The 23,839-nt window shown below is 43.8% G+C and overlaps 1 protein-coding gene across 13 annotated transcripts in view; it reads left to right on the top strand.

The window, feature by feature from the left end:
• Positions 1 to 23,503, top strand: part of ACSL6 (acyl-CoA synthetase long chain family member 6) — a 62,841-nt gene extending 39,338 nt beyond the window's left edge. For all 13 annotated transcript variants that reach the window (XM_069591498.1, XM_069591503.1, XM_069591499.1 and 10 more), the window contains 10 exons: positions 2,438 to 2,572; positions 3,155 to 3,289; positions 4,399 to 4,494; positions 5,944 to 6,016; positions 8,552 to 8,640; positions 9,346 to 9,462; positions 12,386 to 12,529; positions 13,792 to 13,893; positions 14,800 to 14,871; positions 23,036 to 23,503. In XM_069591498.1, coding sequence (XP_069447599.1) covers positions 2,438 to 2,572; positions 3,155 to 3,289; positions 4,399 to 4,494; positions 5,944 to 6,016; positions 8,552 to 8,640; positions 9,346 to 9,462; positions 12,386 to 12,529; positions 13,792 to 13,893; positions 14,800 to 14,871; positions 23,036 to 23,173 — 1,101 coding nt within the window. In that variant the 3' untranslated portion in view covers positions 23,174 to 23,503. The remainder of the gene's footprint in view (positions 1 to 2,437; positions 2,573 to 3,154; positions 3,290 to 4,398; positions 4,495 to 5,943; positions 6,017 to 8,551; positions 8,641 to 9,345; positions 9,463 to 12,385; positions 12,530 to 13,791; positions 13,894 to 14,799; positions 14,872 to 23,035) is intronic.
• The last annotated feature ends 336 nt before the right edge of the window (positions 23,504 to 23,839 follow it).

Here is a 23,839-nt window from a genome sequence, read left to right on the forward strand (position 1 = left end):
CTTAGTTTTCTGAATGTTGAGTTTTAAGCCAGCTTTGTCACTCTCCTTTCACTTTCCTCAAGAAGCTCTTCAGTTCCTCTTCACTTTCTGCCATGAGGGTGGTGTCATCTGTGTATCTGAGATTATTGATATTTCTCCCAGCAATCTTGATTCCACCTTGTGCTTCATCCAGCCTGGCATTTCACATGATGTACTCTGCATATAAGTTAAATAAGCAGGGTGACAATATACAGCCTTGATGTACTCCTTTCCCAATTTGGAACCAGTCTGTTGTTCCATGTCCAGTTCTAACTGTTGCTTCTTGACCTGCATACAGATATCTCAGGAGGCAGGTCAGGTGGTTTGGTATTCCCATCTCTCTCAGAATTTTCCACAGTTTATTGTGATCCACCCAGTCAAAGGCTTTGGCGTAGTCAATAAAGCAGACATAGATGTTTTTCTGGAACTCTCTTGCTTTTTCAGTGATCCAGCGGATGTTGGCAATTTGATCTCTGGTTCCTCTGCCTTTTCTAAAACCAGCTTGAACATCTGGAAGTTCACGGTTCATGTACTGTTGAAGCCTGGCTTGGAGAATTTTGAGCATTACTTTGCTAGCCTGTGAGATGAGTACAATTGAGTGGTAGTTTGAGCATTCTTTGGCATTGCCCTTCTTTGGGATTGGAATGAAAACTGACCTTTTCCAGTCCTGTGGCCACCGCTGAGTTTTCCAAATTTGCTGGCATATTGAATCCAGCACTTTAACAGCAACATCTTTTAGGATTTGAAATAGCTTAACTGGAATTCCATCACCTCCACTAGCTTTGTTCATAGTGATGCTTCCTAAGGCCCACTTGACTTCACATTCCAGGATGTCTGGCTCTAGGTGAGTCATCACACAATTGTGGTTATCTGGATCACGAAGCTCTTTTTTGTACAGTTCTTCTGTGTATTCTTGCCACCTCTTCTTAGTATCTTCTGCTTCTGTTAGGTCCATACCATTTTGTCTTTTATTGTGCCCATCTTTGTGTGAAATGTTCCCTTGGTATCTATAATTTTCTTGAAGATATCTCTAGTCTTTCCCATTCTATTGTTTTCCTCCATTTCCTTGCATTGATCACCGAGGAAGGCTTTCTTATTCTCCTTGCTATTCTTTGGAAATCTGCATTCAAATGGGTATAACTTTCCTGTTCTCCTTTGCTTTTAGCTTCTCTTCTTTTCTCAGCTACTTGTAAGGCCTCTGCCTACAACCATTTTGCCTTTTTGTATTTCTTTTTCCTGGGGATGGTCTTGATCACTGCCTCCTGTACAATGTTATGAACCTCCCTCTATAGTTCTTCAGGCACTTTGTCTGTCAGATCTAATCCCTTGAATCGATTTGTCACTTCTACTGTATAATTGTGAGGGATTTGATTTAGATCTTACCTGAATGGTCTAGTGCTTTACCCTAGTTTCTTCAATTTAAGTCTGAATTTTGCAATAAGGAGTTCATGATCTGAGCCACAGTCAGCACCCAGTCCTATTTTTGCTGACTATATAGAGCTTCTCCATCTTCGGCTGCAAGGAATAGAATCTGCCTGATTTCGATATTGACCATCTGGTGATGTCCACGTGTAGAGTTGTCTCTTGTGTTGTTGGAAGAGGGTGTTTGCTGTGACCAGTGTGTTCTTTTGGCAAAACTGTTAGCCTTTGCCCTACTTCTGGGTGCAGCAGAAGCATTATCTCCTAAGCCTCTCCCATTTGGCCTTGGGGGAGATCTGGTCTACTAGGGAGGGCTTTCCAGCTTTTCATACCTGGATTCCAGTGCCAGCAATTATCACTTGTGGCTCTGGGCAAATCCCTTTACCTCTGAGGCCTTTGCATTCCTCATCTGTAAAACTGATAAGAATTCTGTCTCCCTTACATAATTGCTATGAATATGAAAGGAAGGAGCCCTTGGCATATTCCTAGTGCCATTAGCAACCAGTCAGGCTCCACCTTGGCCTCCCTTAGCCAACAACATCAGCAGCATCCCCAGTACTCGTGGGTACTGCAGACCCTTCCAGAGTTGCCGAGGTGTCCCTGGGGAAGTGCGCAGGCACTCTTAAGACCTGGAGCAGACACACTGATGAGGCAGTACAGCTCAGGGACTGAGTCCCCATGGAGCCACTGTCCAGGCTTTGGGAGTGAGCACGAAGGGGCAGCCACCAGTGAGTCTGGCTGCTCTGGCATCCCCCAAAGGCTCAGGATTCCACCCTGTCTCCTGCTTCGCTTCATGTCTGAGTGGGACTTTCTGGGGAGGTGGGGAGCTGTGGAGGGCGATATTTCACCTCAGATGGCTTTCTTCAGTGTCCTGTGGCAGTAGCCAGAGCTGGCTTTGGGGGTCACAGGTGCCTCCGTATGGACAGCTTTGGACAGCTCTGGACTGCTCCCAGGAGTGACCGCCCTGAGGGACTCCTTCCTCCCTGTCCTCTTCCTCCAGTCCGTCGTCTACTGCCATGGAGGGCGCGTTGGCTTCTTCCAGGGAGACATCCGCCTCCTCTCAGATGACATGAAGGCCCTGTGCCCCACCATCTTCCCAGTGGTCCCCCGACTGCTGAACCGCATGTACGACAAGGTGAGCCTCATGGGGTGTCTTTGCTTGTTCGGACAGAGGCTGGAGCCCCAGGCAGGCTTTGTACACCTCTAACCCCAGGTCCTGAAAGTCGCCTCCTCTCGTATTTCCTGACTCCCACCCGTTCTTCTGTTTTCTTCCTGCTCTCCAAAACCCTGGCTGGGAGATTTTGAGGGGGAGGAAGCTTCTTTCTCAGCTGTGTGCCTGGGCCTTGGTAGTGTTAACCTTGAACTGGATGTCACACATTCAGTGAAGCCCCTGCTTCTCTGGTAGCTCAGTTGGTAAAGTCTGCCTGCAATGCGGGAGACGTGTGTTCCATCCCTGGGTTGTGAAGATCCGCCGGAGAAGGGAATGGCAACCCACTCCAGTATTCTTGCCTGGAGAATTCCATGGATAGAGGAGCCTGGTGGGCTACAGTCCACAGGGTCACGAAGAGTTGGACATGACTGACTGATTAATACTTTCACGTGCAGGGCCAAAAATAGTGGTGGCTTCTCTGCTGACCGGTCTGAGCTTTCTTCCTGGGAGTGTGTCTCGAGGTGGGGTATGTAGTCCTTACAGCTGTTCCCAACTTCTGTTCCTCAGATCTTCAGCCAGGCAGACACCCCATTAAAGCGCTGGCTCCTGGAATTTGCAGCAAAGCGTAAGCAGGCCGAGGTCCGGAGTGGAATCATCAGGAATGATAGTATCTGGGATGAACTCTTCTTTAATAAGGTTCAGGTGAGAAAATGAACAAGTGATGATGGAGTGGCACCCAAGTGTCCAGGGGGTGACCGTATAGAAGAACTGGAGAAGTTCTAGCCCAGTGGCATGGCACGTAATCTTATAAAACAGTAACTTATTTGCCAATGAAATCAAAGCTTCAGCTGCCATTGAAATTTTAAAGGACTCATTTTCGTTTTTTTAGAGTTGCGTTATATTTGCCTGAGGCAACCAGCAAGAATTCTTGGAGTGAATTCTTGGAAAGTGAGTTCCTCGACTTCTGTAGGCAGTATGACAACTTTGCCCATAGGTAGTCGGGTTCACCAGGGAACTCCTGGGACCTGAGGATTCTCTTGCCCCCTCCCTGTAACCTTGGCCACGGTGCCTTTCCAAGCAGCACAAGGCTCTAGCATGATGACCAAGAATCTTCCTTTCCCTCCCTGTTTCCCATCCCTGCAACTTCTCCCAAACCAAGCCGTATATGAACTACTCAGTCCTGTATCCCCACTAAAGTTGTAAAGCTCTGCATCACGCAAAGAATTGGTAGTTAATTAGAGGAGTGAGCATTACTCATTTTTCCTTACTACTATATTTTTAGCTATGAAAATGAATATTTAAAATCTCTTGGCTCAACTTACAGAAACAAAGTGCTTAAAGAATTCATTGTCCTCCGCTGTGCATAGGTGAATAGCTCATGGCATTGATTTAGAAATTTTTTAAAAAAGGCCATGCCATTAAGGTTCAAGTGGGAAGAAATTGTCCTAAGTAGTTGTTTTGGATGCTGGCAAACAGTGAGAGAGTGAGGGAACAGCTGTGTATTTTAAGAAAGGGAGAACCAAAATTACAGAATGCCACACAGATTAATGGCTCATGTCTCAAAATACATAAAAGAGATAGCCAGCCATACTGTGGCTTGGGTTGCAAAGCCATTTGGATTGATTCATTTGGAAGAAGGCCTTCCTCACCTCAGCTCTTGGGTTGTACAACCTCAGGCTGCCTCTCTGATCCCAACCTCAGTGTCCAGGTTAGGGTGCAAATGTGATGTGTTTTCGTTAAGTGAGATCCAGGTGAGCTGCGTGTCATCTGTAGCAGCACAGACTCTGGCATGTTTTTCTCTCTCCCCACAGGCCAGTCTTGGTGGGTGCGTGAGGATGATTGTTACTGGAGCAGCCCCCGCATCACCAACCGTCCTGGGATTCCTCCGGGCAGCTCTGGGCTGCCAGGTATTGATTGCCTTTATGTGGCCTTCCCTGGGGGCAGTGGGGTGTACATTAGGACAGGGCAGGGAACCCATTGTTCCCTCTTCTGTATGGAGAAATATCCTAGGGGCAAGATTTTTGTGGGGTAAAAGCCCCCTGCTTTGAAGATGTAAAAAGCCTATGGGTCACTGAAAGCCAAGGTAGCCTTGTGACATTGTAGAAAGCCTAGGTGTGTATCCACTCTGGGAGAAAACTACATGGATCATCAATGTGCTGGAGAATCTGTCCCACACCTGTACTGGCATCTCTGCATTCTCCAGTCTGCAGACTGTCCCCCAGCCCAGAGAAGGAGCATTGGCGAGGGGGATAAAAGTTCATTTGTGTGCTTTTATTTGATTGCGTAGATTTTGTCATTGCTAAAAAAATTCATTCCTTTATTTATCCATTCAATTAATGTTTATTAAGTTGCTACTTATGCAAACTGCTGCTGCTGCTAAGTTGCTTCAGTTGTGTCTGACTCTGTGCGATCCCATAGACGGCAGCCCACTAGGCTCCCCCGTCCCTGGGATTCTCCAGGCAAGAACACTGGAGTGGGTTGCCATTTCTTTCTCCAATGCATGAAAGTGAAAAGTGAAAGTGAAGTCTCTCAGTCATGTCCGACTCTTAGCAACCCCATGGACTGCAGCCTACCAGGCTCCTCTGTCCATGGGATTTTCCAGGCAAGAGTACTGGAGTGGGTTGCCATTGCCTTCTCCGGGCTTATGCAGACTATATAGTAACATAGCTGTGACTGGTGGGTTTTCAGTAAAGTAGGCACATCTGTTTCATAAATGTGCATGCTTAAAATTTTATGCTTTAGAAGCCATGGGCTTCTTGAGATTTCCCTGGCAGTCCTGTGTTTAGGACTCAGTGCTTTCACTGCTGGGATCCTGGTTTCGATACCTGGTCAGGTAACTAAGATCCTGCAAGCCTCCCCACCCCACACACACAAAAAAAAGGAAGGAAAAAAGAAGCCATGGGCTTCTCACACTGACCCTCCTGTTATACAGCAACATGAAATGACCTCTCCGAAAGGCAGCTCTCCTACATGGTCTAGTCATGCCAGCACATGGGGCTCTGAAGGGGAATATCTTACAGAGACAGAAGAAAACCTCCAGTGGATTTTAAAATGTTTGTCTTTACTATGTATTATTCAAACTGAAAATAAAGTGAGTGGTTGAAAATAGAAGTCTTTATCCCAAACCACATAACCTTATCTACTAAGTGTCTCTGGTAAAAATAGCATTTCTTCCAAGCAGAGTAGCCATGCCTGTTATCTGTGTCCAGTTTCTCCTGGAGTTGCCTAATTTCAGGGCACTGTCCTCCGCCAAGAGCAGCCAGATGCTCAGTGGGAGGTTAGCTGACTGAAAAGGGCAGCCAGTTACCTGTAGGAGGGTGCACAGCTACAGTGCAGTTTCTGTGTTTTGCTTGAAGGTTTATGAAGGTTACGGCCAAACTGAGTGCACGGCGGGATGTACCTTCACCACACCTGGGGACTGGACCTCAGGTAGGATGGGCTGGAGATGTGGGAACGAGTTAGAACAGCAAGCTTGAAAACTTCCTCTTGGAGAATAAATTTACAAGGGCACTTAAGAAATAGAAGAAAAACATTGATGGTGGTTTTGTCTGTGTTGTGGCATTATGGATCTGGTTTTTTTGTTACATATTTTTGTACTTCCTTTTTTTTTTGTATTTTCCTATTTCTTCCATAGATAATTAGAAGTCACATTTTAAGAGAAAAGTAACAAATCACAAAATACAGCTCCGGATAGAAAAATACCTATAATATCAATATATTGGATTTTATAATTTCTAAATATGACAGTCTAGCCTATAGTCATTTTAGAATGAAGGAAGCAGGCTGCAAATTGGATATAACCCAAGAGGGAGGGGCAAGTTTATAGCAGCCAGTGTGCTATTTCTTGAAGGGCCATTTCAGAGGCTCTTTGGAACTATGGTCTCCTGTGACTGCAACATCTAGAAGGCAGTGGCAACCTCAAAGAGGAGCAACTACTGCCCACACCCTCATTCAGAAGAGACTTACTTTTCAGGACAAGGAGGAGGCTGTAGGTATTGGCCTATATATGTATTGGCCATCACCAAATTTAGACCAGATACTGGAAGAATATGAAAAATATTCGTCAAAAGACTCTTTCCAGATACCACCTTCCTCTGTGAGCCTGGGGCTACCCTTCATGCTTAAGTTTGCTCAACTGTAACTAGAAAACTTGGAATGATGTGCATAGGAAAGAAACATGCTTAGTAATGCAACATTTTCTGAGCACCTTGAGGCAGTCAGAAGAAACATGATAGGTGGATTCTAAATTGAAATCACATTCGGCCAAGTGAGGTACAGAGGCTTTTTTTTTTTTTTTCTGAGTTTTATCTCCTTAAACTCCTGCTGAGTAAAGTATATCTTATATGCAAAGTTTTTGGTCTCCCTACCACTGGCAGATTTACTACAAGGACTGTATTCTGAGATTCTGGCTCATTTACTTTTTTCTTGTTATGCCATATTATATATAGTATGCCATATTATATGATTGCTTACATATGTACCCTTCCTTTTGGACACTTTCTTCCCTCTTGTGATATCCTCTGCATTATCACATGTGAAAGTTTGGAGGTTTTACCTTTTTTAGGCATCCTTACCATAAAAACATAAAAGTTTATTGAGTATGAGACGATAGCTGTCTTTGTACAATACTATGAAAGATTTGACAACGTCTCATTTAAAAGAGAAAGTGGCAGAGCCTCCTTTTGTTTTCATGGCTCACTTTATTTCAGGACCTTGGCCAGCACCTGCATAAAAATCCTCTGCTTTGCCAAAAACAACCAGTTATTAGAACATAGCTTAGATGTAGTTTTGTGATTGGAATACAGAAGACCAAGAAAATGTAAAGTCTTATTTGGGATGGTGGAGGAAATAGAATTGTAGATGATTATTATGTACATTAATCAACAGTTTTGTGACTGGGGGAAAAGCAATAATGACCGTTTTATGATGCTCGAACCAAAAGAACAAAGCTAGTAGAGGTGATGGAATTCCAGTGGAGCTATTCCAAATCTTAAAGATGATGCTGTGAAAGTGCTGCACGCAATATGCCAGCAAATTTGGAAAACTCAGCAGATGGTGACTGCCACCATGAAATTAAAAGATTGTTGCTCCTTGGAAGAAAAGTTATGACCAACCTAGACAGCGTATTAAAAAGCAGAGACGTTACTTTGCCAACAAAGGTCCATCTAGTCAAAGCTATGGTTTTTCAAGTAGTCATGTATGGATGTGAGAGTTGGACTATAAAGAAAGCTGAGCACCAAAGAATTGATCCTTTTGAACTGTGGTATTGGAGAAGACTCTTGAGAGTCCCTTGGACTGCAAGGAGATCCAACCAGTCAATCTTCAAGAAAATCAGTCCTGAATATTCATTGGAAGGACTGATGCTAAAGCTGAAACTCCAGTACTTTGGCTACCTAATGGGAAGAACTGACGCATTAGAAAAGACCCTGTTGCTGGGAAAGATTGAAGGTGGGAAAAGGGGATAACAGAGGGTGAGATGGTTGGATGGCATCACCGACTCACTCGATAGACATGAGTTTGAGTAAGCTCCGGGAGTTGGTGATGAACAAAGAAGCCTGGTGTGCTGCAATCCAGGGGTCTCAAAGAGTTGGATATGACTAAGTGACTGAAATGAACTGAACTGAAACAAAACCAAAAGATACGATCTAATAATGGGGAAATGTCTTAATATAAAAAATCCTGACTATGTGGTTGGTGTGCGTGTGAGCCTCCGATCTGGGCCCTGTGAATCTGTCCAACTGGACGGATGTAGAACAAAGGCCCCACAGGGGTTGGTTGGCCTCACCTTGCTCCAAAACTTTATCATCAGTGCTTGCTTGTGACAAATGCCTGTCTAAAGGTGTGTTGCTTTCCAGCCACAATTCCCCACTTTGACCACCTGAGGGCTTTTACATGGCACAGAGCATCTTCAGTGCTGAAATTGAAATGAACACTGACAAATGCCTCTTTGTTCTGGTGTTTTAGGACACGTAGGGGCACCTCTGCCCTGCAATCATATCAAGCTCGTCGACGTTGAGGAACTGAACTACTGGACCAGCAAAGGAGAAGGAGAGGTAACCTTGAGTGTTTAGCCATTCATGTCTGTGGATGCTTTATTATGTAGGGAGTAAAAGGGAAAAAAATGGAATTATTTTCCTTTCACTCTATGTGTAGAGTCATTTCATATTCCTGATTAATTTAAGCCCAACTAAACTGAGCATTTCCTCTCCTGTTTATGAAGTAACCAACCCCCAAGGATGGGACTGGGCTGATCTAAAATAAGATTTGGGATTGCTAAACTTTTTTTTAATCCATTTTTTTTCTTAACTGGCATGGCCTGCTGCTGTGTATCTGTCCAAACAGAAACGTGACCATTTGGAGACAGGCCAGATGGGGTAGATAGAGCTTGCCTGCACTTGCTGATCCCATGGGAGTGGATGGGAGTGCTGAGTGCCTGGTCATGTGGCAGGGTGTCAGGCATCTCTGGCAGAATTAGCCAGCCTTCTGTCTCCAGGGAGACACCATCCAGCACATACCAAAGGCCACTGGGTTCCTGAGGAAGAGGGGATGGCAGAGGCGGGTCTGGGGTAGCCAGAGCAGAGAAGTCACTGCTTGAGAGAACGCCGGTGGCCATTTGTGTCCTCTCTTTCCACCACTGTGGCTTCCGCAGTGGATTTCCTGAGGGATAGTGTACATTTTTCTACACATGCCTCGTGACAGCCTCCTATCAGGGTTCCCTCTGCTGCATCCTGAGAAAAACCAGGTGTTTGTCCCTACAGATATGTGTGAGAGGACCAAATGTGTTCAAAGGTTACTTGAAAGACCCAGAGAGGACAAAGGAAGCCCTGGATGATGACGGCTGGCTTCACACTGGAGACATCGGGAAGTGGCTGCCGGTGCGTACGCTGGAACCGTGGACCTCCACACATTCTGGTGGTAGGAGTGTGTGTCATCTGGTTCACGCCTGAGGCAGGAGTCTTTATGTCCACCCCGACAACCAGTCATTCCAGAAAACCGCAGGGAGCTGGGAAGTTCTTCCTTACCTTGCCCCCAAAGCTTCCTTCATCCTCCTGATGAAGGTGACAGGGATCTTTGGGGAGCGTAGAACTGGAGTTTGAGGCCCTCTGCCTACCCTTACGTGGCTTCCTAGAAGTCTGACAGTGCTCTGGAATCTGATGGATAAAGTACTATACATGGAACAAGGGGTTCATAGCTCTAGGAGACCTGAGAAAGGCAGGGCCTGGGACACTGGCCTCCAGCTGAGAGGTGACACTGAGCGATATGAAAAGCTTGGAGCTGGGCAGGAGGATTCTAGGGTTCTTTTGTCTCTGCTAGCAGCTACTCTGGTGACCTTGAACAAAGCTTTATCCCTCCCCATGGCTTCGTATTAACTTACTTGTAGAATAAGAAAGTAAGTTACGTGGCATTCTTTAGCTGTGGCCCCCAACTTTTAGTTAAAACCAGTTATGGTGATTCATTCCATCAATTGTAAAATGAGGGTAATAACATTGCTTACCTCTGTGGTCATGTTGTAAGGAAGAAATGAGATTACAGTGTACCTGTAAAGCCCTTGACACACTACCTGGCACATAGGATATGCTTAGGTGAAAGCTGTGACCACAAAAAGGCTCCATCCCTGAAACTGAGAGCCCCCACCTGCTGCAGCCCACCCTAGGAAACCATTCCTGTGTCTCTGGGAAATTGCTAAGGCCTTGGGTGGATGTTCTGAGATGTCGAGTTTATCGGGCAGGTTAGTGATGGTTGAGCCCTCCAGGGGCTGGTGAGCTGATTTGCCCCTGCTTGGAACTGTGCACTTCACTGGGAGATACCCTCACTCCCGCAGCAGACATGCATGTGCCCCCACCGTGCACCCAGGACCAGAGACTCTGCTCAGGGAAGAGAGACACATCTTTAGACGCTTCCCAACCCAATGTGATGGGCATGAGATGACGGCCATGCTCACCTGGGGGAGAGGCAGAGAGGAACAGGCACCCACTGGCTCTGAGTCTCAGGATGTAAGTCCTGTTCCAAGAGAGGGGAGAGCAAGAAGGACAGTCAGGGCAGGAGTAGTAGCTGCACTAAGCTGAGGAAAAGTAGGGCGTGAGGCAAGCACTTCTAGCCAAGGGCCCACAGTGGAGGGGAGAGGCTGGAGAAGCAAGCAGGGCCCTGGACGCTGGCAGAGGGTAGATTGTCCCGTCAGCTAATGAAGCCCAGGCTTCAGCCCTTGCTTGAATAGGCCCCTTTCAAGGCTCTGTACTTCATTTAATATTAGGGGGGAATCCTCAAAATTGGGGAAAAAGTCCCACAAAACTACATCTGCCACTGATGCCCTGTAACTCAGATGAAACCACCCACCTTGCAGGATGTTGTGAGAAGCAAGTAAATTGATGCATGCTTGAACTCACAGCCCAACGCAGTAGGCAGGCAGTCTATGGGAGTCAATTTTTAAAATTATTATTATGTTGGAATAGCATTAGATAGGTCAGGGAAAAAGTTCCAAGTTTGTGATCCAGAAAGACCTGACGTGGGTCCTGCTTCTCTCACCTCCTACCTGCATGGCTTTGGAGGAGCTGACTGACCCCTCTAATCCTCACCTTCACCATTTGTGAAGTGGAGGTGATGACACCCAACTCACGGGGCACCACGAGGACCAAAGAAGCCCGTGTAGTGAACGTGCTTGATGTCCAGGCTGGATTTTGAGCCAAACAAGGGCTGCGTGTTTTTCTCTTCTGGTGAAATTACTGTGGTTCTGATAATTGAACAGATAGAGCAGCTCTAGGGCCAGAGTGTGTGCACACGTTAGATAAGGAAGTGGGTTTGATGAGAGGAAGAGTCAACTGTAAGGAAGATTTATGCGTAAGGACGGGTGAGCCTGACTGCTGGAAGTCCCAGGAGAGCCCAGTGGCAAGGCCATCTCTAGGTTTGGGGCTTGGGGAATGGGGCAGGCTTGAGGAGGAGGGTCATCCTTTAGGGCACACCGCATTGTGCAGGGCAAACAGCCTGGGTTTTTTGGGTTTTTTAGTCTTTTGAGGACAGTCAGGTTCTGAGGCTGGAGCTCAGTGAAGAGCTCTGGCAGGAAGCTCAGACAGATGCAAGAGTGGCCACTGTGGAGATAAATGGTAGTCACCTCAAGGGACATTGTCAGTGGAAGTGAGGGCATGGCAGCATTCAAGGGTTGAGCCAAAGGAGAGAGACCAACCTATTCACCTTGGAAATTCAGAGAGATGTAAGGGGGTCAGGGAAGTGGGTGGGGGTCCTGGAAGCCAGGGGCTCAAGCACTCACTGCCCAGGGGTGGCCTGCCTGCCGCAGAAGTCTTGGAGAGAGAGGGCCCCTCCTGCCGTCTGGGGGCCTCCACTAGTGCTGTGCTGTGTGCTGATGGATGGAGCGTCCCACCCTTTGGGAGTGGTGGCCTAAGCGTGGTTCACGGGGGCAAATCTGAAGATGCAGATGAGAAGAGGGACAGCTGGAGCGAGGGCCTTGGTGAGAGGAGCCCTGATGGGAAGGTGGGGAGCCTTCTGAGGAGGAGGCACCTGTTGCTGGGCACCTGACTGACCGGGGTGGGAGGGGGAATGGGGCACATTCTTAAGTGGAGAGGACAGTGGACACTCAGGGCCCAGCAGAGCTTGAGAGCTGTCCGCTTGTGTGCACACTGTCCCTCTGTGGCCACACGGTGACTTCGTGAGGGCAGAGACGTCAGGTGCACGAGCAGATCCAGTGGGGCGTGCAGGGTGGTGCAGGCCGGGGGTTGGCATGAATAAGTGAGGGGCTCAAGCTTGGGAATGCCATCTCTTTATGAAGCTGCTTGTCCAACTCCACAGACTGGTACTCTTAAAATTATTGATCGGAAGAAGCATATATTTAAACTTGCTCAGGGAGAATATGTTGCGCCTGAGATGATTGAGAACATCTACATCCGGAGCGAGCCTGTTGCCCAAGTCTATGTCCACGGGGACAGCTTAAAGGTGAGTCCCCAGGCTCCTGCCTTCCCACACGTGCTGGGCCTGAATTTGGGGAATGATTTCCTAAGTATCTGGTATTTGATTTTAAATGACAACCATTTGTTTCCAATCAGACATTGGTATTATCTGGCATATAAGATCAGGAGAGAAAATGCCTTTCTAAGGGAGAGATCTTAATTGCTTATAGTTTGATAAATTTGCAATTAGGTAAATAAGTTGCTTGAAGTAGTAGTAATGTACATTCCCACGACTTTTAACTTATGCTTCATCTACTTCCAAGAGGAATTTCGAGGTAATATGGTGAAGCAAGATTCAGGGTTTCTGCTGTTTTGGTTTTAAAATATGTAAGTGAACTTTACAGATAAACAGGTGCAATATTGCAAGTAATTGTACTGATTATAATGTACAATGCATTAAGCTTAATACTTAATGTATTAAGCTAGTATACTAATACAGTTTAGGATTAAATTATTTGGAGGGAATTTCTATTTATTCTACTTTTCAGTATCATTTAGATCTGAAGTCAGAAAGATCACTGTGGATATATTCTGTGCTGTCATTGCATGCTTAGGTACTCAGTCGTGGCTGACTCTTTACAACCCCGTGGACTGTAACCCTCCAAGGCTCCTCTGTCCATGGGATTTCCCAGGCGAAAATACTGGAGAGGGTTGCCATTTCCTACTCTAGGGGATCTTCCCAACCCAGGGATCGAACCTGAGTCTCTTGCTTCTCCTGCACTGGCAGGCAGATTCTTTGACACTGCGTCACCTGGGAAGCCCATGTGCTGTCATTAGAGTTATGTAGTTAAAGACTATTATTTTTTTAAGGAAATACTTTGAAAATTAAAATTGTGTTCTTGATGAATGAGGACCATATTAATGAATCAATTTCAAAATGGTCTGGAAATCCTTGGAAATGTATGTGTTTTCGATTGTAGAGTTGGTTGATTAGTATCCTAAAGGTGGTCTCATTTAAATTTGTCATGAGAATTAAAGGTACATACAGGACTAACCTTACTGATTTTTAATCTCCTTTAAGCTTATTTTTTATTAATCAATCTTTTACAAAGTTAGGGAAATATATCAGAAACATTCAAGAATATTTCTGTCAAGAATGTGTGATATCTTAGTGGAAATGTTTCATAAGCATATACATATTTTTAGAAAAGAATGGAGTCTGAGAATACCAAGATAAGTTTTAATGGTGGACCACAAATAACCACTTTAAAAACGTCATAACTATGTTTTCCTCTGGTGGGATCACAGGCCTTTTTGGTGGGCATTGTCGTGCCCGACCCAGAAGTCATGCCCTCTTGGGCCCAGAAGAGAGGAATTGAAGGGACGTATGCAGAGCTCTGCACAAATAAGGTCTGTACCTGGGGACTCTTTCCTCAAAACCTGCTGGACCTTCTATGATACTGCATAATGAGAGAACACAAAAACAGTAGCCTGAGTGAAATTTGAGCCAGTAGGGAAATTTCCAGCTTCATTTTATAAGTGGTGGGAGTCCTAAACCAGAGCTCTGTCTTTTGTTATTGTTGTAGAAGAACCTTAACTCCTCTTAGAATACTTGATAAACGTTTGAATTTTCCAGCCAGGAGACATCACAGAAAGCATGTCCAGCCCTGTTTTGCAGCTTGCAGGAGAGTCCAGGGAGTGAGGGGGCTTGCCCAGAGCCACACAGGTTAACAGCAGTGTCAGATGTGAGCGTAGGCCTTCTGACAGCCCTGTTCTTTCCTGATGGGAGGTAGATTTTGTGTCTACTGGGCTTAGAGAGACGATCATCGAATTGCAAAAGGAGCACAGTTCTTCCTGCTGAGAGCATTAGCTGCTCACCCCTTCCAGAAACCTCCTGGCACGTGCGTGGCTCTATGGAAGAGGCTCTCTCTGCCCTGACTCAGCATCAGCTCTTCAGGCACATGGTCTGTTTCTTAGCAGTGTGAACTCTAGAGCTCCCACCAGGCCCTGGGCTCTTCTGGGGGTGACAGGCACCAGGGACTCAGCAGGCTGACCAGAGGGCAGATTTTTTAAAAAGCTGAGTAGTCCCTTAGCCTGCTCTCGGGCACTCCTTAGGCTTGCCGGCACTTACTTACCAGATGAGAGGTGGTGATTGGCTTGCTGCCAGGGAGTGTCAGCCACAGCTGGGGGTTCAAACGGTGGGGGTACCTGTTGGTATGGTTACTAGTTGTACTTTGCTCAAAACTCACTGATTCTTTTATCTCCATTTTGAAATGTGATTTTGCCTTGTAATTTTACCTATATGGTTTGATTCAGGAGCTGAAGAAAGCCATTTTGGAAGATATGTTGAGGTTAGGAAAAGAAAGTGGACTCCACTCTTTTGAACAGGTAACTGTTACCTTTTCCATACTTGTTACGGCCCTTTATGTAGGGATGAAAATTAAAACAGCTGACAGTGACCCTAACCTAGATTCCCTATCCTCCACACTGTGGCTTGCAGACAGGCTGTGTACCAGCAGACCTCCGAAAGCCTGTTCCAAGCTGACTTTGCAACAACCTGCAATCTCACTAAAAGACGTTGTATGCTAAGTGAGACTGCGCTCATTGTCCTCATAGTAACAAATGTCCATAAAGCTGAAATATTTTCCTAGCTGTCACTGATAGAGCATGTCTACATGGTGTGTCTCCGAGCTGTGTGCAATACTCAAGAGCAGCAGAGCCCTGTCTCATTTTTATTTTTACGGGGACTGTCTTGGCTGCAGCCAGGGATCTTCCTTGCTGGGACATGGCAAAGATTGCACTTCTGGGGCCAGGGATCTGTCAGCCCAGTGTGCTCTTTACAAAGAGGAGGAAACAAAGAGTGTGCTGGAGGTGGACACAGCAAACCTCTTAAGACTTTTTGACTTTGCAAGGTCGGGCCTCTATTTTGTAACTGAATTCCATGAGCATACTTGGTCCTTCTTACACATACCATTTATAATCCTCTGTAGTCAAAAATTCAAAAACACAATTCTTTAAACAGAAAAATATTAATATGGATTTTGAAAAATTCCCCAGTATGCATTTAATATAATTGTTTTTCATAAAATGTTTCTCCAACAGAGTCTGTAAGGTTTATGAGAATTTTTTAATTTTGTATGTTCATTTTGATGTTATCCTAAAACCGTTTTTAAACCAGTTTTAAATATATTGCTAAAATTCTTACAGCAATTATTTGGCAATTAGAAAACAGTTCCATAGATTAAGACTTTAATTTCTTAAGTAAACACAGTTTCAGAGTTTGAGAGAAATGTTTTTCTTTTGAAATAGATCTTTACATTAATCTAGGTTGAGAAACACTGCTTTGCCTGCATCTGTCAGCATGTTTTTGGGCAGATAAGACCTGGATAAATAGATCCTTATTTTAAAAAATTATAAAATCTAAGGCATTCAGGGAAGCCATATATATCTTTCTGAATGCAAAGTCAGTTCTGGCATGATAATTATTTAAATTTTTAAATTTGCTAGAACTGACTTCATTGCTTCTCCATTAAGGGAAGCTGTGTGACTACAGACATGAGCCTGTATGTAGAGCAGGGGCCACAGAATGGTTGGAGACCTGGTGTGTCTAGGCCTCTCTGTTACCTGAATGGCTGGCGGTAAGGGCGCTGGGGGGGCACTGGGGATGCGCTGGGATCCTACAGATATCCTTGTGATTCCCAAGGCTTGCACGCCCCCTGCTGGATGTGGGCTGTGTGACCTGCCTCAGGGTACATGGAGAATTGTAACTGATTCTCTTTCCTGGAAGAGACTGCCACTCAAGATTATGTTTAAATTACCTTTTGGTTAAATTTCCATTGTTAACCATTGCTCAAATTAGAGCATATTCTTGACTTTCCATATGCCTTAAGCAGAGTTTCTGCTCTATTAATCTGTCCTTGCCATGGTAGCCTCACATACAGAGAAGTCACGTGGCATCCCAAAGGCCTGAGTTTCATTGCCAGGGCTGTTTGTTACCTCTTCATTTTCTCTGTTCTCATTCTCCTCTTTGTTGGTCGGTGGCATCCTCCCCACCGCAGTGTGGGGAGTCAGTGTGTATCAGCTGACCACAGGCAAGCAAAAACCAGGCTTCATGCCTGAGAAGGATATGCTCCTAGTTGTATTCTAAAGCTTGACATAAATTATTCCAGTTAAGCCCTAATCTATTGTCAGCTAGTCCTTTTCCCTTTCCTCATAAAAGAATGATCAATTAAGGCTTTTGCTAATTTTTTAACAGCACCCTCCCCTGCTGCCCCCACCCCAAATACATACCCAAGTCCGAGGCTGAAATCATTCAACAGAAACATTAGGAGTTGAGACTTACTACGGAGGATTGATCTGAATTAAGCTTTGAATTAGATGAAAATTCAATGTAATTTAATTTTCAGAAACAATTCCTAGAACTAGGCCAACTATCATTAATTTATGGAGATCTTTGGGAGATATTTCTTAATGAGTAGATAGGAAGCATTTAAAATAACTGTATCAATAATTAAAACATATAGGTTCTTGGAAAGTATTTGAGCATACTTAACCATGATTTAACCATTTTCTTGACATTTATATGGCTTATTAGTTTTTATAGGCATATAAATATAAAGTGAACTTTGAAACTTAATAGATTTTTTAAATCCTGACTGCAGAGCCCTTGCTAAATATCTTTTACTGTATTTCTGTCATTGAAATGAATACTTACCTAATCAGTTTGCCTTTAAATGGGAAATTAATTGAGCATTTCCCTAATTAATTATTTAAAAATTTCTCCTGTCCTAAATTATTTATTTTGTATTTATTATCTACACGCAATATCGTGTGTTAAAGTGTTTCACTGAGTAATTCCATTGAATGGTTTTTCAGGATTACGAAAATTTCTATGCTTTAGTGAGTTGGCATAAATTGACACTTGTGAAACATTATATTCCAATATGAAATTTAAATGTTACAGTGTCTTTAAATTTTAAAAAAATATGAAATCACTGATAACTGTATAGTTTCAGAAAGGGAGCTAACATCAAGTATCTCCTTCCTTCTTTCCACAACAAAAACTTTGTTTATTGCAAACTGGAAAACACGTTTTATATTGTGTTAGGCATAATGGGAGAATAAAGATTTCTCCCTTTTTTCCCCACCACAATTCAACAATTTGGTTTTATTAGAAAATATGTAATTATTTATAAAAAATGAAAATCAGTAAGTTTTGAGAAATTTTTTTTTTCTGGGGGAAAAAAAAAAAACAAACCTAGGTTGGCAACCCACAGTTAAGGTCAGTGTTAGCTAAAGAACTATTTTGACTCATTTTTTCCCAATTACTGATTAGATTAGTTACTGGAGCAATTTGTACAGGCATCTTCATGGCAGGATTTAAATAGACCCAGGGCTGTATGTCACAGTGGAGCAGGGACTGGCAGCAGTGCCACTTTGACCTGCTTGTTAAGTGGCTGAAAGGCGCGCTGAGTGCCATGTTGCTTGGCTTCCTGCGAGACTGTATTTGTTTCCTCTCCTCAGGAGGAGACTGTGTTGCAGAGAGCCACACTAAACTGCAGATGCCCCAGTCAGCACTTTAGGCTTGCTGCAGGTAGCTGGTTTGACAGATACTCGGAATCTGCCAGCTGATGCAGTTCTTTCTTCCTAAGATCATAATGTTTCTTTTACGTTCTACTTAGCATCTTAATAGCATAATAGCACAGGTAGCTCTCCCTGTGAGAGTCATCTTCCCTGTACTGTTCTGTCTGAAGCTTCTGCTTATCACTGCTGGATTTTCAGCGGTGTTCACCCAGGTCCCTGCAGTGAATATAAACTCTTGTCTCAGTTACACATGTTCTCCACATGCTGTTAGGAAGGCGCATAAGCTGAAACCCAGGCTGCAGGGACACTGTAGACATTTATATTTTGGCATTGGCATCTCCTTTTAAAATTATATTATTATTTTCATTTACAGAAGAAGGTGGGCACGTTGTTTACACTTGTCAGAAGTCTTCCCGTGGTGCCGTTTCTATCAGAAGGAGCTAAGGATGTTAGCTCTGTCACTTTCTCAGGTTTTCATTTCATGACAGTAAACATGAGTTGCTAAGTTAAATCACTGTATCCTGGATTAAGTTTTATTTGGATTTTGTTCATATTTTCTTCATGCTAACTCATCTTGTTACCAAATGGTGATTTCCAAACTTAAGTAGCAGAACTTAGCTAACATGTACCAGACATAAGAGCAGAGCTGCTCTAGTAGACCCAGGGCTTGAGGCAGAACCTGTCTTCTACCCCCACTTTCAACCCAACCCCCTCTCTTGCCCCTCCCCGACCCCATCTTCATGCACCTCTGCTTTTCCCCCACCCCATCCCCCCCTGCCTGTCAGCACCCCACCTTCATGCCCACGCCCGCCTCCACACACCCATCAGCAGTGGCCACTGCAGAACCCCTGGTCCTCAGTGCACTGTGGTCCAAAAACATCTCCCTTGGGACCTGTTTCCAGTGACTTTTGGATCCCCTACGATGGTTTGTGTTTGATAAAAGCAAATTAGGAAAAAAGTATATTCCAGAGGGTACAAAAACTGGCAGCCCTACTCCTTACCAACTTCAGCAACCAACTTACTTGCTTCTTTGAATATCAAGATCACTGAGGGAATTTTCAAACAAAACACTCATTATGAGGACCTTTACAAATTTTGAAACATTAGATAATGCCTCTTTTTTGGGCAGGTGCCTCAGATTTCCACCTATTTATATTGGATATCCTGGTAGAAATCCTTCAGATTTGTGAAGTAAAGTGGAAGCGGCTACATGTAATGCCAGCTTTAGTTTCAGTGGAGCCCTGTCCTCCCCTTCTCACCACACATGGTTCCCTTCAAATGCTATTCTTTCTGTAGCAAAAGTGAATCCTTCATTTGAACAAATTTCTAAGAGGCAAAGATGAGTCTCATTTGTTAATGTTGTGCTCATTTAAAAATCATCACATTTTAAAATTACAAGCATGCATTTAAAAAATGCCAGAATTTGTTAGAATTTTTCTTGAAAGCTTTTCAAGAAGTAGAAAGTGTAGCTGTTTTAGGGGTCTTCTTTGAATATTGAGTCTTTGATCTGAAAAATCAGTGAATGCAATGGAGAATTCTCTGGGCAAAGAATTCTTTGTCATATCACAGTATCCACCTGCCACAACACTAGACAATTGGCATCAGAGATTTTGAAAACAATCCTTGACATGTTGAATTTTTTGTGACTGTTTGCATGCATTGATTTTTTCCCCAAGTTTTTTTGATTGTTAAATATGCATAACATAAAGTTTACCATCTTAACCATTTTTAAATGTGTAGTTCAGTGGCATTAGTACATTCATAACGTACAACCGTTATCACCATCCATCTCTGTAACTCTTTTCATCTTGTAGAATGAAACTCTGTACCCACTGAACAGTAACTCTTAATTCCTTCCTTACTCCCAGTCTCTGGAAACCACCATTTCACTTTCTGTCTCTGTGACTCTGACTACTCTAGGTATCTTACCTTTTCGTGACTGGCTTATTTCACTTAGCATAATGCCCTCAAAGTTCATCCCATGTTGTAGCATGTGTCAGAATTTCCTTCCTTTATGAAATAGAATTTCACTGTATATCTCTGTCACGCTTTGCTTATCCATTCATCTGTCTGTGGACGTTTGGGTTGCTTCTCCATTTTAGCTGTTGTGAATAATGCTGCTGTGAACACGGATGTACAAATACCTTTTCGAGATCCTGCTGTCAATTCTTTTGGATACACACACGCACTCCCCGAAGTGGAACTGCTGGGTCGTGTGGTAATTCCGTTTTTTATTTTCGGAGGAACTGCCATACTGTTTTCCATAGTGGCTGCACTATTTTATATTCCTACCAACAGTGCACAAGGATTCCATTTCTCTATATCCTCACCAACGCTTGTTATTTTCTCTTTTTTGGATAATAGCCATCCTAATGGGTGTGAGAGTGTTTTGTTTTGTTTTTCAATAAGTCATTTCCTGATTGTATCCATGGAGTTTAAGTAACAGTTCTCCCATGGCAGTAGCGTGTGCCACAGGGACCTTGCACTCTTGTTCTCCTGGCTTCTGTAACCCACACCCCCATTACTGGAGCCGTAGAGCAGCCTCTCCCGTCCCCTTGCTATCTTCCTCTGGCCAAAGCCTACTTATCCTTCAGAGTTTAACTCAAGCATCCCTTTCCAGTGAATCCTGACCCCAGTGGGCTTAGGTGCTATGTCAGAAATGCATTCAACTCTAAAAGAAAACCCTCAGTATGTTACATACATAGGGTGTGTTTTTGTGGTTTTCTCACATAAGAAGTCCAAAGATAAGATGTCCAAGGCAGGTGCAGGTCTTTAAAGCCCTAGGCACTCCGTCTCTCTTCCCACTCTCCATTCTGGGTATGTTGGCATATCACCTTATGGTCACAAGGTGGCTGCTACAGCTTTGGACATTGTCCATATTCAAGGAAGTAAAAAAGGGGAGTGGGTAGAAATAGGTATATCTGAAACTTTCGTGAGGAAGGCAAAAACTTTCCCTTCTCAGTAGCCAAAAATGGATCTGATGATTACCCACTTAGTCTCAAGGGAGGCTTGGAAATAGGGAATAGGATTGTCATAGTTTACATATTGGAGAAGGCAATGGCACCCCACTCCAGTACTCTTGCCTGGAGAATCCCATGGATGGAGGAGCCTGGTGGGCTGCAGTCCATGGGGTCTCAAAGAGTCGGACACGACTGAGCGACTTCACTTTCACTTTTCACTTTCATGCATTGGAGAAGGAAATGGCAACCCACTCCAGTGTTCTTGCCTGGAGAACCCCAGAGATGGCGGAGCCTGGTGGGCTGTGGGGTCGTACAGAGTCGAACACGACTGAAGCGACTTAGCAGCAGCAGCAGCAGTTTACATATAGACCATTTTGGCCCCAAACAAAACCTGGTTTTATTAGCATGGAAGATGGGGAATGATACTAGCAAAGCAATGGACCACTGCTTGTCCCTATAGTAGTAATATTCTCATGGCAGCATCTCTCATTAGACTGTAAGCCCATGTGGGCAGAGACTGTGTCCTGTTCTTTGTATCCCTGGTGCCTTATACCATACCTGACACATAGTAGTTGCTCAATAAATGATCAGTTCAGTGAAACAGCAAGTGAAAGTATAAGTGTATTTAGCACATTTAATTTTTTAAGTCTTTATATAGTGATTCCTTTGCTCTTTAATAATATGGATCTGTTATCTCAACAAAATAACTGAAGATAGACCCAGTTGTCAGTCAGGATACAATTTTTTGGAGAGACTGTCATTCCAGGATTCAGCTCAAGCCCAGATGATAAAAGTTCTCGTTGAATTGACAGTGTCCTTTTCAGCTGGAATCCCACATGAGAGGAGCCTGTCCAGGCCTTCCCAGAATAGTTGATCTATCTCTCTGGCCCCCCATTCAGCATTGCAAACAGACTTTGTATGAGGAGGCTTGGGATCTGCCTCATGGAAATAAGCACTATGAACACTAAACCTGGTCTCTCCATTCCTCCTTCCAATAATGCTATAACATTTTCTGGCAGAACTTTTTTTTTTTTTTTAACATTTACTCACCATGTCCCACCTAGATTTTATATTCCTCCTGTGAATGGCATCTCTTCCATGCAGCCCTCCAAACTGGAAGCCTGGGAGTCCTCAAAACTGCCTCTTCCTTATTTCATCTCATTTCTCTCTGAATCTCTTTTAGAACTGCTTACCTGACTCTGTCTCTGCCACCACTCTAAGCGTAGGCCCTTATCTGCTCTCCTATGGACTGGTCAGATCCTTCTGATTGGTTTCCCTGCGTCTAGTCTTAACATTCTTAAAAACCATGTTCACGTTTCTCTTGGAAAGAACTTTATAAAATGTATATTCAGCTGTGTTACTGCCCTGTATAAAAATCTTCAGTGTCTTCCTACTATCTTCCTCTAAAACTGCCCCATCTACCAGTTCAGCTTCATCTGTCACCTCCTTGGCCTCCTATTTCACGAAACTACAAAAGAAACCACTTGGATTTCTTTTTCATACTCTGCCATTTCTCACTCCTGTAGCTGTGTTCATGGGGTTGCCTCTGCCTGGAATGCCCTTCACCCACCTCTCCTTCTTAGCTGGTTAACTCCTGCTTATTCTTTAACACTCCCCTAATTTGGGAAGGCTTCCCTGAGTTAGGTGCCCTTCCTCCTGTGTATTCCGTTCTCTCTAATAATTGCCCAATGTGTCTGCTCTGCTGAATGCCACTGTGCACTCCCCAAGGGCAGGGGCACTCGTGATTCCTCTTTGTGCCCTCGGTGCCTGGCACAGAGTGAGGAACTCATTCATTTCTGTTGACTGGCTAAATGGAGGAGTAAGAAGGGGATGAGGTAGCTTTCAGATACATCAAATAAGCTGACATGGTGTTACAGTAACTCTGACTTTTTAAATAGGCCTGTTTTTATATCAGTGTTTCTATTCCCACATGCCTGTCTACTTCTACCATGTATGCTATGAATGCTGTTATACTCCTGATAAAGATGTATTCTGCATTTGGTTTTTAGGTTAAAGCCATTCACATCCATTCTGATATGTTCTCAGTTCAAAATGGCTTGCTGACACCGACCCTAAAGGCTAAGAGACCTGAGCTGAGAGAGTACTTCAAAAAACAAATAGAAGAGCTTTACTCAACCTCCATGTGAAGTTCAAGGAAAGTTCTTCCCGGTATAATGGACGATGTAGCAATATTATAGTTGTTCTTGAAAGTAACAAGTCAGAATGATGCAGCCGAAAATGAGAAGCACGTGACCTTATGCCTGAGCCTTTTCCTGTTTCTAGAGGTCTTTAACAATATTTTCTCTCTCATCACTGAGTACACTTTATTTTTATTACAATGATATTGTAGCAAGCTGCTAAAAATATCACAAGTGGCATTGTAAAAAAATCGACTTTTCTTAAGAACTGTGTACCACTAAAAGTAATATATTCTCAATGTTCACAGAACTTCTATTAAATATAAAGGAAAAACATAACTGATACATTGTACTTAATTATTTTTGAAATAGTAAACAGGTATGGCAAATATTGAGGCAAGGTGGACTGCCTTATTCGATAACTGATGGACAAAATCACAATTAAATCAGACTTAAATGAAAACTAATACAGAATCTTGCTGAAACAGACAAGATACATAACTTCTACATAACTTCATAGCTACATCAGATTCTTTAAACATAATAATCCTTATTGGTGTGAAAACGTTTTCTGTCCAATTTTTACTTTTATTTATGATGAATGCAAATTCAAACATTCTTAAAACAAATGTTATATTTACATAACATTTTACAAAGACTTTTCAATCCATTTCC

The sequence above is a fragment of the Ovis canadensis genome, chromosome 5, assembly GCF_042477335.2.
Source record: "Ovis canadensis isolate MfBH-ARS-UI-01 breed Bighorn chromosome 5, ARS-UI_OviCan_v2, whole genome shotgun sequence".
Classification (NCBI taxonomy): Eukaryota; Metazoa; Chordata; class Mammalia; order Artiodactyla; family Bovidae; genus Ovis; species Ovis canadensis.